Source organism: Brassica oleracea, chromosome C8 (assembly GCF_000695525.1).
Source record: "Brassica oleracea var. oleracea cultivar TO1000 chromosome C8, BOL, whole genome shotgun sequence".
In the NCBI taxonomy this organism is placed as follows: Eukaryota; Viridiplantae; Streptophyta; class Magnoliopsida; order Brassicales; family Brassicaceae; genus Brassica; species Brassica oleracea.
Genome location: NC_027755.1, coordinates 8,984,186 through 8,998,119, shown reverse-complemented (window position 1 = coordinate 8,998,119; position 13,934 = coordinate 8,984,186). Strand labels below are relative to the sequence as shown.

At 38.8% G+C, this 13,934-nt stretch overlaps 2 protein-coding genes across 3 annotated transcripts in view; one reads left to right on the top strand and one right to left on the bottom strand.

Moving 5' to 3' along the window:
- LOC106308592 (soyasaponin III rhamnosyltransferase-like) overlaps positions 1-6,451 on the top strand; it is a 7,045-nt gene extending 594 nt beyond the window's left edge. The window contains exons 3-4 of the mRNA XM_013745741.1: positions 401-889; positions 5,514-6,451. Coding sequence (XP_013601195.1) covers positions 401-889; positions 5,514-6,437 — 1,413 coding nt within the window. The 3' untranslated portion in view covers positions 6,438-6,451. The remainder of the gene's footprint in view (positions 1-400; positions 890-5,513) is intronic.
- A 3,119-nt stretch (positions 6,452-9,570) lies between these two features.
- On the bottom strand, positions 9,571-13,679 carry LOC106311832. Of its 2 annotated transcripts, none has more exons than XM_013749133.1 (7): positions 12,607-13,679; positions 12,182-12,510; positions 11,070-11,885; positions 10,835-10,981; positions 10,377-10,760; positions 10,168-10,290; positions 9,571-10,090 (listed from the first exon to the last, which is right to left on the bottom strand). In XM_013749133.1, the coding sequence occupies exons 1-7, from the start codon at positions 13,412-13,414 to the stop codon at positions 9,740-9,742; spliced, it is 2,958 nt and encodes a 985-aa protein (XP_013604587.1). In that variant the 5' UTR covers positions 13,415-13,679; the 3' UTR covers positions 9,571-9,739. The 2 variants fall into 2 exon arrangements, with proteins under 2 accessions (XP_013604587.1, XP_013604588.1); XM_013749134.1 differs by having other exon boundaries at positions 12,182-12,507.
- Between the last annotated feature and the right edge of the window lie 255 nt (positions 13,680-13,934).

The window sequence follows — 13,934 nt, the reverse complement described above, 5'->3', positions numbered from 1 at the left end:
GTGGATTCAAAACCCATCATGGATCAGGTGGAAGCGTTTCAGCTCATTTGCCATGAAATTACTGCTGAAGGAATGTCCATCTGCGAGACATTCACAACTCTCAGCTTCATTGAAAAGCTTCCTTCAAGCTATGCGGATTTCAAAAGCTACTTGAAGCACAAGAAGAAGAAGATGGGGCTCGAGGAGCTCATAATGGCTTCAGATGGAATCCAGAAACCGAACTCCTGACAAGGTCACTACTAAGGAGCACAGTGTCAACATGGCTGAGCACAAAGGAAAAGGAAATGCACACACCCATTCTCCTGCCAAGCCTTCCAAAACTGCTGCAGCCCTGAAGACTTCTGAAAAAAACTTCAAGAACAAAGGCATTGAAATCAATGCGAATGCGAATGTGGAGAAGTTCAAGGGGAAGTGTCACTACTGTCACAAAGCGGGACACAAGACTGCTGAGTGTCGCAGCAAGATTAGAGATGAGAAGCATCAAGCGAATCTCACTGAGGAGGATCTCGTTGCAATGGTGACCGAGATCAACGTGGTTGAAGGCAGCAACCCCAAGGAATGGTGGTATGACACTGGTGCAACCACCCACATTTGCACCAATAGGGCCACTTATCAGAAAAGCAAGACTCAGGAGAAGCTGTTCATGGGAAACACTGCAGTCTCCAAGATTGAAGGCCGCGGCAATGTGGTTTTGAAGATGACATCAGGACGTGAAGTCACTCTGACGAATGTGAAGTATGTGCCTGACATGAGGAAGAACTTGGTCTCGGGAACCTTTCTCAGCAAGAATAGATTCGCCACAAGTCTTGAGGCTGACAAGCTCGTGATTAAGAAGAATGGGATGTATTTGGGAAAGGGGTATGCTAAGGATGGACTTGTCAAGATAAATGTAATGACAGTCCCTCCGAAAATTGTTGCTCCAAATGTTTCAATGAATAAGAATCCAATTGCTTATTTGGTTGAGTCTTTTAATACATGGCATGAAAGATTAGGCCATGTAAACTACAAATCTATACAAAGATTAATGAATTTAAATCTAGTTCCTAAATGCAAAACAAGTAAACAAAAATGTGAAGTATGCGTACAAGCTAAGCTCACAAAAACGTCATCACCTTGTGGTGAAAGAACTAACAAACCTCTAGATTTAATTCACACTGATATATGTAATTTAAAATACATACAAACTAGAGGTGGGAAAAAGTACTTTGTGACATTCATAGATGACTGCACAAAATATTGTTATGTATATTTATTACATAGCAAAGATGAAACCGTAGAAAAATTCAAAGAATTTAAACTCGAGGTCAAAAATCAGCTTAAAACAATTATTAAAGTAGTTAGAAGCGACAGAGGAGGCGAATACGATGGTCCATTTAATGCATTTTGTAAAGAACATGGAATAATCCATCAAACTACAGCTTCTTACTCACCGGAATCTAATGGAGTTGCTGAACGCAAAAATCGAACTCTAAAAGAGATGATGAATGCAATGTTGCAGGAATCTGGGTTACCCCAGAACATGTGAGGGGAAGCGTTGCTTACCACTAATTATATCCTCAACAAAATTTCACACAAAGTAACTGGAAAAACTCCATATGAATTATGAAAAGGTAATTTATCTTCGTATAAATACCTCAAAGTGTGGGGGTACTTGGCAAAAGTTGCGGTACCGACACCAAAAAAAGTCACTATTGGACCTAAAACCATGGATTGCATCTTCATCGGATATGCACATAATAGTAATGCATATCGATTTCTGGTACATAAATCTGAAATATCAGATATTCATGAAAAAACAGTCATGGAATCAAGAAATGCATCTTTTACGAAAATATTTTTCCATACAAGTAAAAACAAAGTTCAAAACGAACTCGAGAAGAAAGAGACAATGACAAGAACTCAAAATCTGAGACAAACGTTGAGATTTCTATAAATGATATTTCAGAAAATGAAGAAAAAGATGAACCTCGAAGAAGCAAAAAAGCTCGAAATGAAAAATCTTTTGGTGAAGATTTCCTAATGGCATTTTTAGTCGAAAATATTCCAAAACTTTGGCAGAAGCCATGGCTTCACCAGAAGCTCCATTTTGGAACGAAGCTATCAGGGGTGAATTTGATTCTATCATGCAAAATTATACATGGTACATAACAGATTTACCACCTTGCTGCAAAGTATTAGGAAATAAATGGATATCGACACGAAAACCTGGTGGAAAATACAAATCTAGGCTTGTAGTTCAAGGATTCCGACAAAAGGAACGCTTTGACTATTTTGATACATATTCTCCAGTAACGAGAATAACATCAATAAGACTGATGATAGCTATCGAAGCCTTAAGAGACCTAGAAATCCATCAAATGGATGTAAAAACTGCTTTTTTAAATGGTGATTTAGAAGAAGAAATTTACATGAAACAACCTGAAGTTTTTGTCATTCTTGGACAGGAAGACAAAGTATGCCGACTTGTAAAGTCACTTTATGGGCTTAAGCAAGCTCCTAAACAATGGTACGAAAAAATTGACAATACAATGATGTCAAATGGTTTCAAAATAAATGAATGTGACAAATGCATATACTACAAAACTACCAAAAATGCGTATGTTTTGCTATGTCTATATGTAGATGATATGCTCATTATTGGAAGCAATAAAGACATTATCAATCAGCTCAGAGTAATCTTTACAATGGTAAATCTCGTCACATCAGAAGACGACATAAAACATTAGACAACTTATCTCAACTGGTGTAATCACAACAGAGTACATCAAATTGGCTGACAACCTAGCGGATCCATTTACTAAAGGTTTGTCACTAGATGTTATTGCTAAATCATCAAAAAGAATGGGTTTAAAGCCTATAACGAATGAGGATGCTTGATTGCAACCCTACCTATCATGACTGGAGATCCCAAGACGTAGGTTCAAAGGGAAAACAAAATCAAACAGAATCTAACCAAAGCACTTGAGACAAAGTAGTCTCTTCCCAGCTCCTAAGATGATAAAAGTGCTAACAAATGTGAGTAGGATAAGCATAAGCTTTTAATGATTCCATAGCTTCTAAGCGGGGTATTACTCAATACTTTTCATGGTCAATCACCTAATGAGTGTGAAATGGGGTCGTTTCTAGGAGAATGAATGCAAGGCTATATTCTCTAAGTTCACTCATGAAAACCAGGAATAGTTCAGGGCCATAATGAACACTAGTTCAGGGCCACAATAAACACAATATAGAACTAAGTTCTACGAGAAAATGAAGCTGCGTTATGCCGGTTGTCTCGGTTTACATAAAACACTGGTTGGTTCAAGACATCATGTTCACCTTCTGGTAAAGTAAACCCGACAGATATTAACTATGAGTGGTTCAAGGCTTAAAAATGCCACCAACTCAAACACAGTGAATTTTTCGCAAACACTCTCGATAAGTTTGTCTAGTCTATTCAGGATTAGAATAAGTATAGTTTTTCATTTAGTCTGCATATGTTTAGAAGAGTCATTTCTATTCATGTGGGGGATTGTTGGATCAAGTTCTCAAGCCCATTGGCTTAAAGAACATAAATTAAATTTTTGTGAAAAGAAATGTAATGGGCTACGTAATTAGATAAGCCCAACATATTTGAAATGTCAAAATGACATTATGAAGAAGTCCCACATCGGGGAGAAACAAGAAGAATGAGTTGTATATATATGTGCACTTACTTAACCTTGTTTAAACGGCTCAGAGAGAGAGGATAGCCCCCACGCGCGCGCCGCCGCCGCCGTCCGGCCGGCTCGGCGTGGGCGTGGGCTTGGGTCTTGGGTTTTGGGTCTTGGTGGAGGGCCTCTGGCCCAAAAAGATTCTTTTTGGACCAAGTTAAACTCAACGTTTTGCCATTCGATACAGGAAAAAACTGCATGCAATTTTATTTAAAACGACAAGTAGTTTGTAGAAAATAAAAACATCATGCATTTTATCCTCTCAAAAAATTTTAAAAGAGATAAGAGAGAGTCTTGCGGAATGAGTTTCGCAACTCAACTTCCCTCGATCTCCGCGAGATCCTCGCCCACGTGCAGCTGCTGTTGCGGGAAGTGGGTCTTCTCCTTCTCTTTAAATATCGACCCTCCTCCTTCTTCATTTCCTAACTTTTTCACATCGAAACGAACAGCAAAAATTCTCTTAGCGTAAGTCTTAAATACGAGAGTGTTTCGTAGAGTTTATAGTTCGTTAGGGCGATCACGAGTGAAGCGTGATTTGTCTGCCATGGTTGTATCCTGGGACTCGATATTCGTATAATATCGTCTCACTAACGGAGTGAATATTTAGAGTTAAGGAAAGAGATTATATCTCGACTCCATGTTCATTTGCGAATACGATTTCTTATCGACCTTGTATTCGCCCTTTACGATCGTCTATTTCCTTAACATATCGCTTTTATTATATCGTTTATTTCAGTCCGGTTATCCGTCTTTTACAATAATCATTGTCATAATTGTTATATCTAATCAGCCTCTTTTCTTTTGTATTTGTTTTGTCTTTCTCGAAATGCTGATGTGAGATTCATGATTCCATTATGTAATCTTGCTCCATGTTATCGTGGTTATGGCTCGTATCTCGGTTTGTGTTCTTTGGTTAAGCTCGTACCAGTTCCGATTCAACTTCGAACCAATGCCTAAGATGAGGGTTATTCCGTTTAATCCCGTGCTAGTTTAATACTACCACTACGGAAAATCTAGTTCGAAACATGATCTGTCTTCATGAATCGAGTCTGTTTGAGAGTCTTGTTTGTTTATTATTATTATTGATTGTTAAACCAGAAATAAGATAATAGAAGATTCAACGGTTGAATGAACTGAGTGATGCTAAAACTGCTATATATATATATATTAATATATGTATATATAAAAATATATCCGTTGGTGGATTGCGGATGCACAAAGACGTTTATGTAAGCCGCCGACGAGCAGTGTGATTGCGGTGCACAAAGACGTCTGTGTAAGCCGCCGACTAGCAGTGAGATTGCGGGGGTACAAAGACGTTTGTATCAGTCGCCTACGCGTAGATCGTGGGAGTGCAGAAATGTACTACAGTACGCCTGCAGATATACATATATCCTTATGATGAAATGTGCGGTGCATAGAGTAGCATGTACTATCAGCGCATTGGATGTTTTATGTGGTATATTAGACACTGTGTTTGTTTCCTGCTAAAGCTAGGCCTACATAGTCGTAGTGCTATGTACCGAGTCAGTGGTTTGTGGTTTAGAATCTCATACCTCGCGGAGTAACTCCCCTGTTGCTCACCACTCTTTTCTCCTATTTCAGATGAGCTTGTCGAGTACTTGGATATATGTACGGTTTGGTGTCTTGGGATCATCGTATTTTATTTCAATTTTTTCGTTCGATTTATTGACATATTTTTATAATTCAATTTCAAAATGTATTTCAATCGAATTTATTTAAATTGACAGTGTTTATTCATTTTTTTTAATAAATCGGTTTAATTTGGTATATTTTGGTTAGTAACACGTGGTTCTGGAGAGAGGAGGAGACGGGTGTTACAAAATATTGAAGGCTTTCTTCAGCATCTTTAGCGCTGCAACTCTCTGCTTCTTTGGACCTCCCTCGTCGCTGATAAAAGATTTTAGATCAACCCCGGAAGACTTCACGAGGCTGCCGTCGTGGATCCCCTTCCAATCAAACATTGCATTTCGCTACCACGAAATCACTTGGTACGGTGAGAAGATAGAGGAAGATCCAACTGGTGTCTCTGATTCTATCAGGTTCGCCTACTCCATCTCTCAGTGCGATGCAGTTTTCGTCCACAGCTCCCCGGAGTTCAAACCCGAGTATCTTGGTTTGCTACGAGATTTGTATGGAAAACCGGTGTTTCCGACTGGGTTTCTGCCTACCAGTACTGAAGACGAAGTTGGAGATGCAACATGGGTTGGCATAAAGAAGTGGCTAGACAAGCAGCGAGTCAGCTCAGTGGTTTACGCAGCACTAGGAACGGAGGCGAGCCATCGTCCAGCGGATCATGGGTTGGAAAAATCAGAGGTGCCTTTCTTTTGGGTTCTAAGGAACGACTCACAGATTCCGGAGGGGTTCGTGGAACGAATCAAGGGACGTGGCATGGTTCATAATGGATGGGTTCCTCAGGTCAAAATACTGAGTCACGACTCGGTGGGCGGGTTCTTGACGCACTGTGGCTGGAACTCATTGGTGGAGGGGCTAGGGGTAGAGAGAGTCCCAATCTTCTTCCCAGTGTTGAATGAGCAAGGGCTCAACACGAGGCTGGTGGAGGGAAAGGGAGTCGGTGTTGAGATCCCAAGAGATGAGAAAGAAGGATCTTGTCACGAACAACATTACATACAGGAGCAATTAGACTTAACATACTTCATATGTTTATGGAAACTAGGTTTGCAGCAATATGAATGGTTGTCTTACTGTCACATAAAATCGTGATGGTTCATGTTTGATACCCAACCCTTCAAGAAGACGATGTAGCCATTTAATCTCACGAAGTGCACTGGCCATTGTCTATATCCGACTTCAGCAGAAGAGTGAGAGAGAAACCCATCTTGTTTTTTTTTTTTTGCTTTACATGAAATGGGAGAACCACCAAGCATCACAACATAAGCACTCAATAAACGTCTAGTAAGAAAGCATGCATTCCAGTGTGAATCACAATATACTGTGAGAGATAAGTCTGAATTGGAAGAGAGCAAGATGCCTTGGCCAGATGAACCTTTTAAGTCTCGAACCACGCAATTTTCTGCATCCAAATGGGCTTCTTTCGAAACTTGCATAACTTGAGTGAGAATGTGTATAGCATACCTTAACTCTGGCCAAGGGTGGTTGAGATATATCAACTATCCAACAAGGCATTGGTACTGCTTTGGATCTGCAAGAAAGGTTATATATGTTTGATGGAGTTCCTCAAACGGACAAATTTTCTTATGAACTTCAGTAGGTGTGCGGTTGATGAAATAGCATGTTATCATTACAACATCACTCCAAAGTCTTTTAAAAATATTTTCATGGAACATCATTGATCTGCCCACCTCAATGAGATGTTTATTCTTCCTGTAAACCACTCTAGTTTGTTGAGTAGTATATGGATTTGACTGGTTAGTAACATAAGATTAAAAGTTCATCAATGTCTCAAGCACATGATCCTTAGAAGGCAACAATGATGTTTATTAGACTAGATATTGAACCAGCAGTTAGTCAGTTAAGAAACTATATGTTGATCCTGGTAGAAGTCATTGAGATGCTATCAAATGGATACTCAGATAGTTAAGAAGTCATTGAGATGCCATCAAGTGGATACTCAGATACTTAAGAAGTCCAAGTGACTAAGGACTTGTGTGTGCAGGTTTAAAGTGTGATTAAGTTGTTGAACTCATGGATTTAGATTGTGGTAGAGATCTAGACAACTGAGACTCAATTACATGATATGTTTTTCCTCTTGCAGAAGACCTTTTGGTTGGAAACCGAGACAACAATTTGTTGTTGCAATGTCAACCATGGAAAATGAATATATATTACTTAAAGATGCATTATATTTGAAATTCATGCAGAGCATAGAAAATCCACTGTCAATACAATTTTATCTTTAAATAAATATATTTTTTTCGTTTTTTTTCAAAATTTTCTTGAACTTTAATCTCTTTTGCAACATCTAATTCTTCATTCATGTTACCCAAGCTAATTAGTCATTTTCCACTTTTTATAATTGTCTTTGAATTTAATATCTGAAATCCAGATTTGGTTTTGACACATATGAGATTTTATTATCTGGATCCGGAAACTTTTGATATCCTAAACTTTTTTTTGTTAAACTTTTGATATTTTAATTTTGGAACGGATCCGGAGTGGATCTTGGAAGGATCGAATCCCGGCTAATAAATCCCAGCTCCAATATAAAGATATCTATACTATTATTTGCGAGGTGATTTTTCGGAGCTCTCACATTAAAAGTTAGAATGGTTAATCCAACTGAATTTTGACAAAGAGAAGTACAAGCAAGTAGATCATTCGACGTTAGAGGGACAAAGTGGTTTGTTCTTATCGTTCAGTGGTCACTCGCCTATAAGAGCATCTCCAACCCACCTCTATATTTGCCTCTATAATATCATTAGAGATAAAATCACTACACCCCTACTCTATTTCTTTCTTTAAAATAGAGATTGCTATTTTCACATCTATATTTAGAGGAAGAAATAGCATTTCTCTATATTAGAAGCATGCTTTTTTATTTACAAAATGATCATTTAAATTTTTACTTTAACAATTATAACCAAAATAAATATTTTTTAGTGAAAATTTACTGTTTATATAAATATATAATCATACTTTTTATTTACATAATAGTTTCTATAAAAATATTCAGTGTAAATAATATGATAATTTTATGAATGTTACACTAAATTGGATTGGTTTTCAACATTCACAAATAAAAGATACTATTTGTAGAATTAGAAAATAATATATCAAAAATATTCCTTTTTAGAGGAAGAAATAGAAGAATACATTGGAGACAAATTCATCTCTATTATAGAGTTTCCCTATTTTAGAGAAAAAAATATAGGGAAATACATTGGAGATGGTCTAAGACTAGTGCTGCCCTTAAAAGATTTTGACGGAGCTTAACTGCATACCCTCTTGTTTGGAAACTTGAGACGAAGAGCCAGGTCCAGAGTAGCGTGTTGAATGGAGTTCGTTGAATCGAGTTCTTAGAACAAGCTCTCCACTTGTTTCAAAAATACCAGAGAAAGGGTGATGCAAACATGAAACCTCTTCCTGCGATTCTATTTTTTAATGAGAACAGCACAGAACTAGACTAGGAACCCCTTACTAAGACAACATATCGAATTCCTATACTCCCTTCGTGTGAAGCCCACTTTTTCCTTACCTATGCCTCTTAGCCAATTAAGCCGTACTTTCCTTTCATTAGCGTCTCGGTCTTTCTTTCGTTTATACCATTAATGAATAAAATCTATAAATTAGCCATAAAATAAAAACGAATTTAAAATATTTTTATTAGATAAGTGATTAAAATTAATAATAATCACACGAATTATCCAAAATCGAAAAGTATATTTTTAAATAAAAGATAATTCATATATATATTGTGTTGTTATCTGAAAAGTATCTTTTAATAAAAAAGTTAAAAATTAAAAAAAGGAAACAAAAAATACATATGTACTATTAATTATTCAAAATGATTAATTGAAAAGAGAATATTGTGTGATTTCTAAGATTTATTTATTAAAAATGAATATAATATACAAAACAAATTCAAAAATTATAATACGTAAGAATTTTCAAATATAAACATAAATAATAATTTATCGTTAGTCTTTAAATTAATAATGCTTGTATTAAAAAGTAAATAAAATGTGTACGCCTGATTATATTATTAAAAATATTAGTTGAGTCAAAATTTTAATTTGAAACCAATTTTTTTTATTAATCTATCAGTTCTTAATTTTCAAATATTGAAGAAAAAAAAAGCACGTGTACTTTGTTCTTTCGTAAGATTATATTATACCAAACGAGGAAGCAAATCTACAGCCAGAAAATCACCTTCCCATTCTTCTAAAAACCATATGTTTATTGTTTTGTCGGTCGAGAAAAGAGCGATGCTCTGAATTCTCAAAAAACCTTTGATCCACACAAGAGAAGTTTTTGGTAAATACACAAAACTACATAATGCATAGATATATATATATATATACTTCTATGTTACATAGGGAGAGGAGTCATGAAGTGGATTCAGCTTCCTCGGAGCTACTAGCAGAGACTTGTCTAGCACTAGCAGTGGGGGCCTCTTCTACTTCTTCGCAGAATACACTCTCTTCACTTGTATCCGATGACGACGCACCTTCCTCGTCTTCTTCGCTCACTTGTTCATTTCGCTTCTTTAGTAACGCTTTTATGCCCTTGCCTTGAAGAGAGAGCCTTCTTCGTTTTCTTGCTTTCCTTTTCCCTTTAGGAAACTCTTCTCCTTGAGAGTGATGCAGCTGCTTCTTTCCTCCCTTGCTGCTTTCGTTCTCATCTGACTCCTCGTCCTCTGCTGCATCAAGCTTCCGTTTCTTTTTCCCTGAGTTAGTCTGAAACAACAAACACAAAAGAAGATTATTACATGCTGAAGACGACAGTAAAAAGAGTGTGAGCTTAAGCCAAATACCTTGGGGCCACGATCAACCAGACGAGCCCATTCATGCCTGTTCCTCAGGCAATCAAGAACAGCTTGTGAATGGCTTGAATATGCATATCGCTCTCCATTGTGTTTTCTCAAGTGAGGCCAGTGCTGCAAGAAAAGAAACAACAACAGATTAGAACAGCGACCAGCACTGATAAATAGATAATGTCTGAGATCAGAAGGCAGTAGTATACGGGCAAGACTGCGTTACAGAGCTCTTCATATGTCATCCTCTTGCCTTTACTCATAATCTCATTGATTAAGCCAGGCAGTGTTTGATGAACAGGAGTACCATTATTCCTCGGGGAACTGTGTGGAGAAGGCTTATTATGCTCGTTGGATGAAGACGCTCCGCTGCTTGAGCTTGTAGTCGAGTTTGGCTGGACAAGTACCCTCCGGGAAGAGTAGGATGTTTTTCGGTTTTCCTTTTCTTCCCCTCCTCTGCTTCCACTGTCTTGATGTGTTGTTCTCCAATCAGGAGGGCGGCGCGATTTGGTACTCCTAGTGCTACATCTATCATCGTCACGAGATTTTCGTAACCCTTCTTTGGATGCGTCCTTGTTTTTCCTTCTGGAAAACTAGAGAAACAGATACATAGTCAGCTAACAAGCTCGAGCCTAAAGAGATCATCGACTTGAAAAGATAATCATACCGTTGTGTGATCCTTGCTACCGGAACTACAGGTGCGCTTAAAACTAGTAGCGGTTGGAGACAGGGCTAAGCTACCGGGCTGTCTCATGCGTGGGACACGAGGGACTCGTGGAGAACTGTTGAGTTGATGGTGCAGTCTTAACGCAAGCTGGTCATTAATGAAACAAATGTCAAAACCGAGGGAAGATGAAAGATAAAAACAAAAAAGCGGATAGATAACAACATCTCTCACGTACCTCTTCATCGGTTATAGACTGCATAGGGTCATTTTTCTGGAAGGTCCCTGAGAGCGAATGTTTACCAGAAGCCTCAGAAGAGCCACCATTAAGCCGAGCTGCTGGAGATGCCTTTAGGGAAGAGGAAGAGTCTCTTGTCTTGGAAACTGAAGAATGAGAAGCGCGGCTCTGCTGCATCGATTTAGTATGTTCTTTCAGAGATTTCTCATCATCCCCATCTCTCTCTCGGATCGCATCACTGGAAACACAGTCCTCATCATTAGTATTAGCGTTTTCATCACCGTCACTTGGTTGTTGCTTGGAGGGAGGTATGGAGTTCCTGGAAGTAAAGGAGGGCTTAGGTGACTTTTCCGTGGCTGAACTAGACGATGATTTCCCAATGCTGACTACCATCTTAGGCCTGCTATATACTGAAAACGTGTGCGGAACAGGTCTGCATGGCTTTGACGGCTCTTCAAGTACACTAGATCCGGGCTTTGTTTCCAGACTATTTTTCTCTGCTTCCGAAACCAACACCTCTCGTTTTAAGTCAGTAGTTCTTTCTGATATCATATCAACAGGGTGCGGTTCAGGAGGAGGAAGTGAACTGCTCTGTGTCATTTTGTTATACTCCAGAATCTGCTGCCCTACAGCTCCACCAGCACCAGTCTCCACAATTTCTTTTTGGACTTGGTTCTTCCTTGAACTGATTTTACCACTGACAGCATCACAATTTTTCTCTTCAGCATCTCGTGTAGAAGCAGAAGAAGGCTTCTGGGAACTTTCAGGCGAATCAACTGCATTATCTCCTGGAGTAGCAGCTATTGTACCTTGTCTCTGCGAAAATAAGCAAATAGTATTTGTTATTAGTTGCTTCCCCATTGTTATCTTCAATAAGATATTAAATTTGGCCTTGCTTAATTCAAACAGTTGTTACAGTCTACAAGACATCAATGCACTTATTGCTACTTAAACTTCTCCCTTATTGCTATTTAGGGCATGTATATATATAACAGATCAAATTGCTTTGAATTAAACCACCTAGATAATAATCAACTGAAAACTTCAGCATTTGTTGCTATAATCAAAGACAATTCAAAGGTAAGTCTCATATATGCAAGTCTAACACGTACCTCATCTGCCTTATCAGCTTCATTGTGTGTAACATCTTTTCTTGCTGGGACGGAAGAATCTTCAGTAGCAGAGCTCTTAAGCACAATTCGGAAATGATGGCCAGCTTTCTCTTCCTGTTTTCCAGCACCATTAGCATGAACGTCAGAAAGATTCTGTTCTTTGGAGCATTCAACACCAATTTCTGAATTACCAGATTCACCCTCGCCAAGCCCACCATCAATAGATTCTTCAAACGCAGCTTTCTTTGACTTATCATTCTTTGCGATCCCACAGTCTCTACTTAAACCATCTGATTCTGATGGTTTAAAACCACTTGCTGGTCGAACTGCTGGTAACAAAAAAAGAAAGACGATATCTCTTTATTTAAGAACAATGAATAATGGCTAGCTAAAGTTTGCTTAAAAAGAGAAGTGGTTTCACTGACCTTTCTTATCATCCTCCTCTTCTTTGTCAGCAATTTCGACCTTCTTCTTCATCCGCTCTTTAGAAGCTCCAAACAGTTCTTTTCTTCGCTTACTCGTTATCAAGGGACGAAGCAACCTCTTATCCTTCTCCACAGCACTCTGAGAATGTTTCATCTCAGCTTCCCCAGAGTCCAGGTCATTTGTGGTTCCTTTATCATCAACACTCCTCATTGCAACCAAAGCACTCGCGGGAGCAGCGATCAAACTCTCCTTCGACATAGAAAACAAAACTCCAGCGCCGTTTTCTTCCTGACACCCATTCTCAACCTCATCCTCATCCCAGCATGGAAACTCTCTATACTTGAAGTTAAACTTCTTAGGCACATAACCAGTACACTTCCACAGCTCCCGTGAGAAAACCGACGACAAACCTCCAAAGAAGGCCGGATCACCACCCGGGATCCCTTGCACATGAACCTTCTCTTCCGTCGGGATCTCAGTCCATAACCTAAAAGGACGCTTAACAGGCACATTCCGAGTACACGAGCTCTCCATTCTCAAGGTCTTGGTAGGCAGCTCAACCAACAACTGAGCAACCTCGGTCTCTTCGATATCATCATCAACGTTGTTCTTGTTGTTCTTTCTCTTACACTTGTCGCAAGTGAAAAGCTCCTCTCCTTTAACGTAACGAGAGCAGCGAGTATGAACCCAAACCCCGCAATCATCGCAATTGACCATCTCTTCTCCATCATCGAAATTCACACCGCAAACGCAATCTACAGTCCAAGATCCATCGACCCAATCCTCGTGGTGTGACCTTCCTTTCATCGCCCAGACTCTAAATCTAACAAAACCCTAAAACCCTAACCCTAGATTCGACTATTCTAACAAACCCTAGGAACGAATCAAAGAAGACAATTTCTCGAGTTCGAGCTCGCGAGATTTCCAAGGAAGAGAGAGAGCCGTATCACCTGATAGACTCGAGATTCCGACGGACACTCAAACTCCGGTTCCAGGCATCGAATTGCGGCAGTAAGCAGCGAAGCTCGTACATAGATTGTCGGAAGCGGAACTGAACAAGAAAGTTATCAAGTTGTTCGTTTGAAGTCCGGAGCTGGCAATTAACAAATTTAATTTACTGTCTCAAGTCCGACTAACTCTTCTGGGCTTTTGATGCAATTTGGGCCGGGCTTGGACTCACTTATTAACTATTTTTATTATTAACCAATACTATTCTCTGTTGAATTAAATATCTGTCACTGAAACATTTTTTTGTTTGTGGCAAATACATAAAAGTAAAACAAACTTAGACTTGGAAGAATTTTCTTAAACTATAAAACAAAGCTTA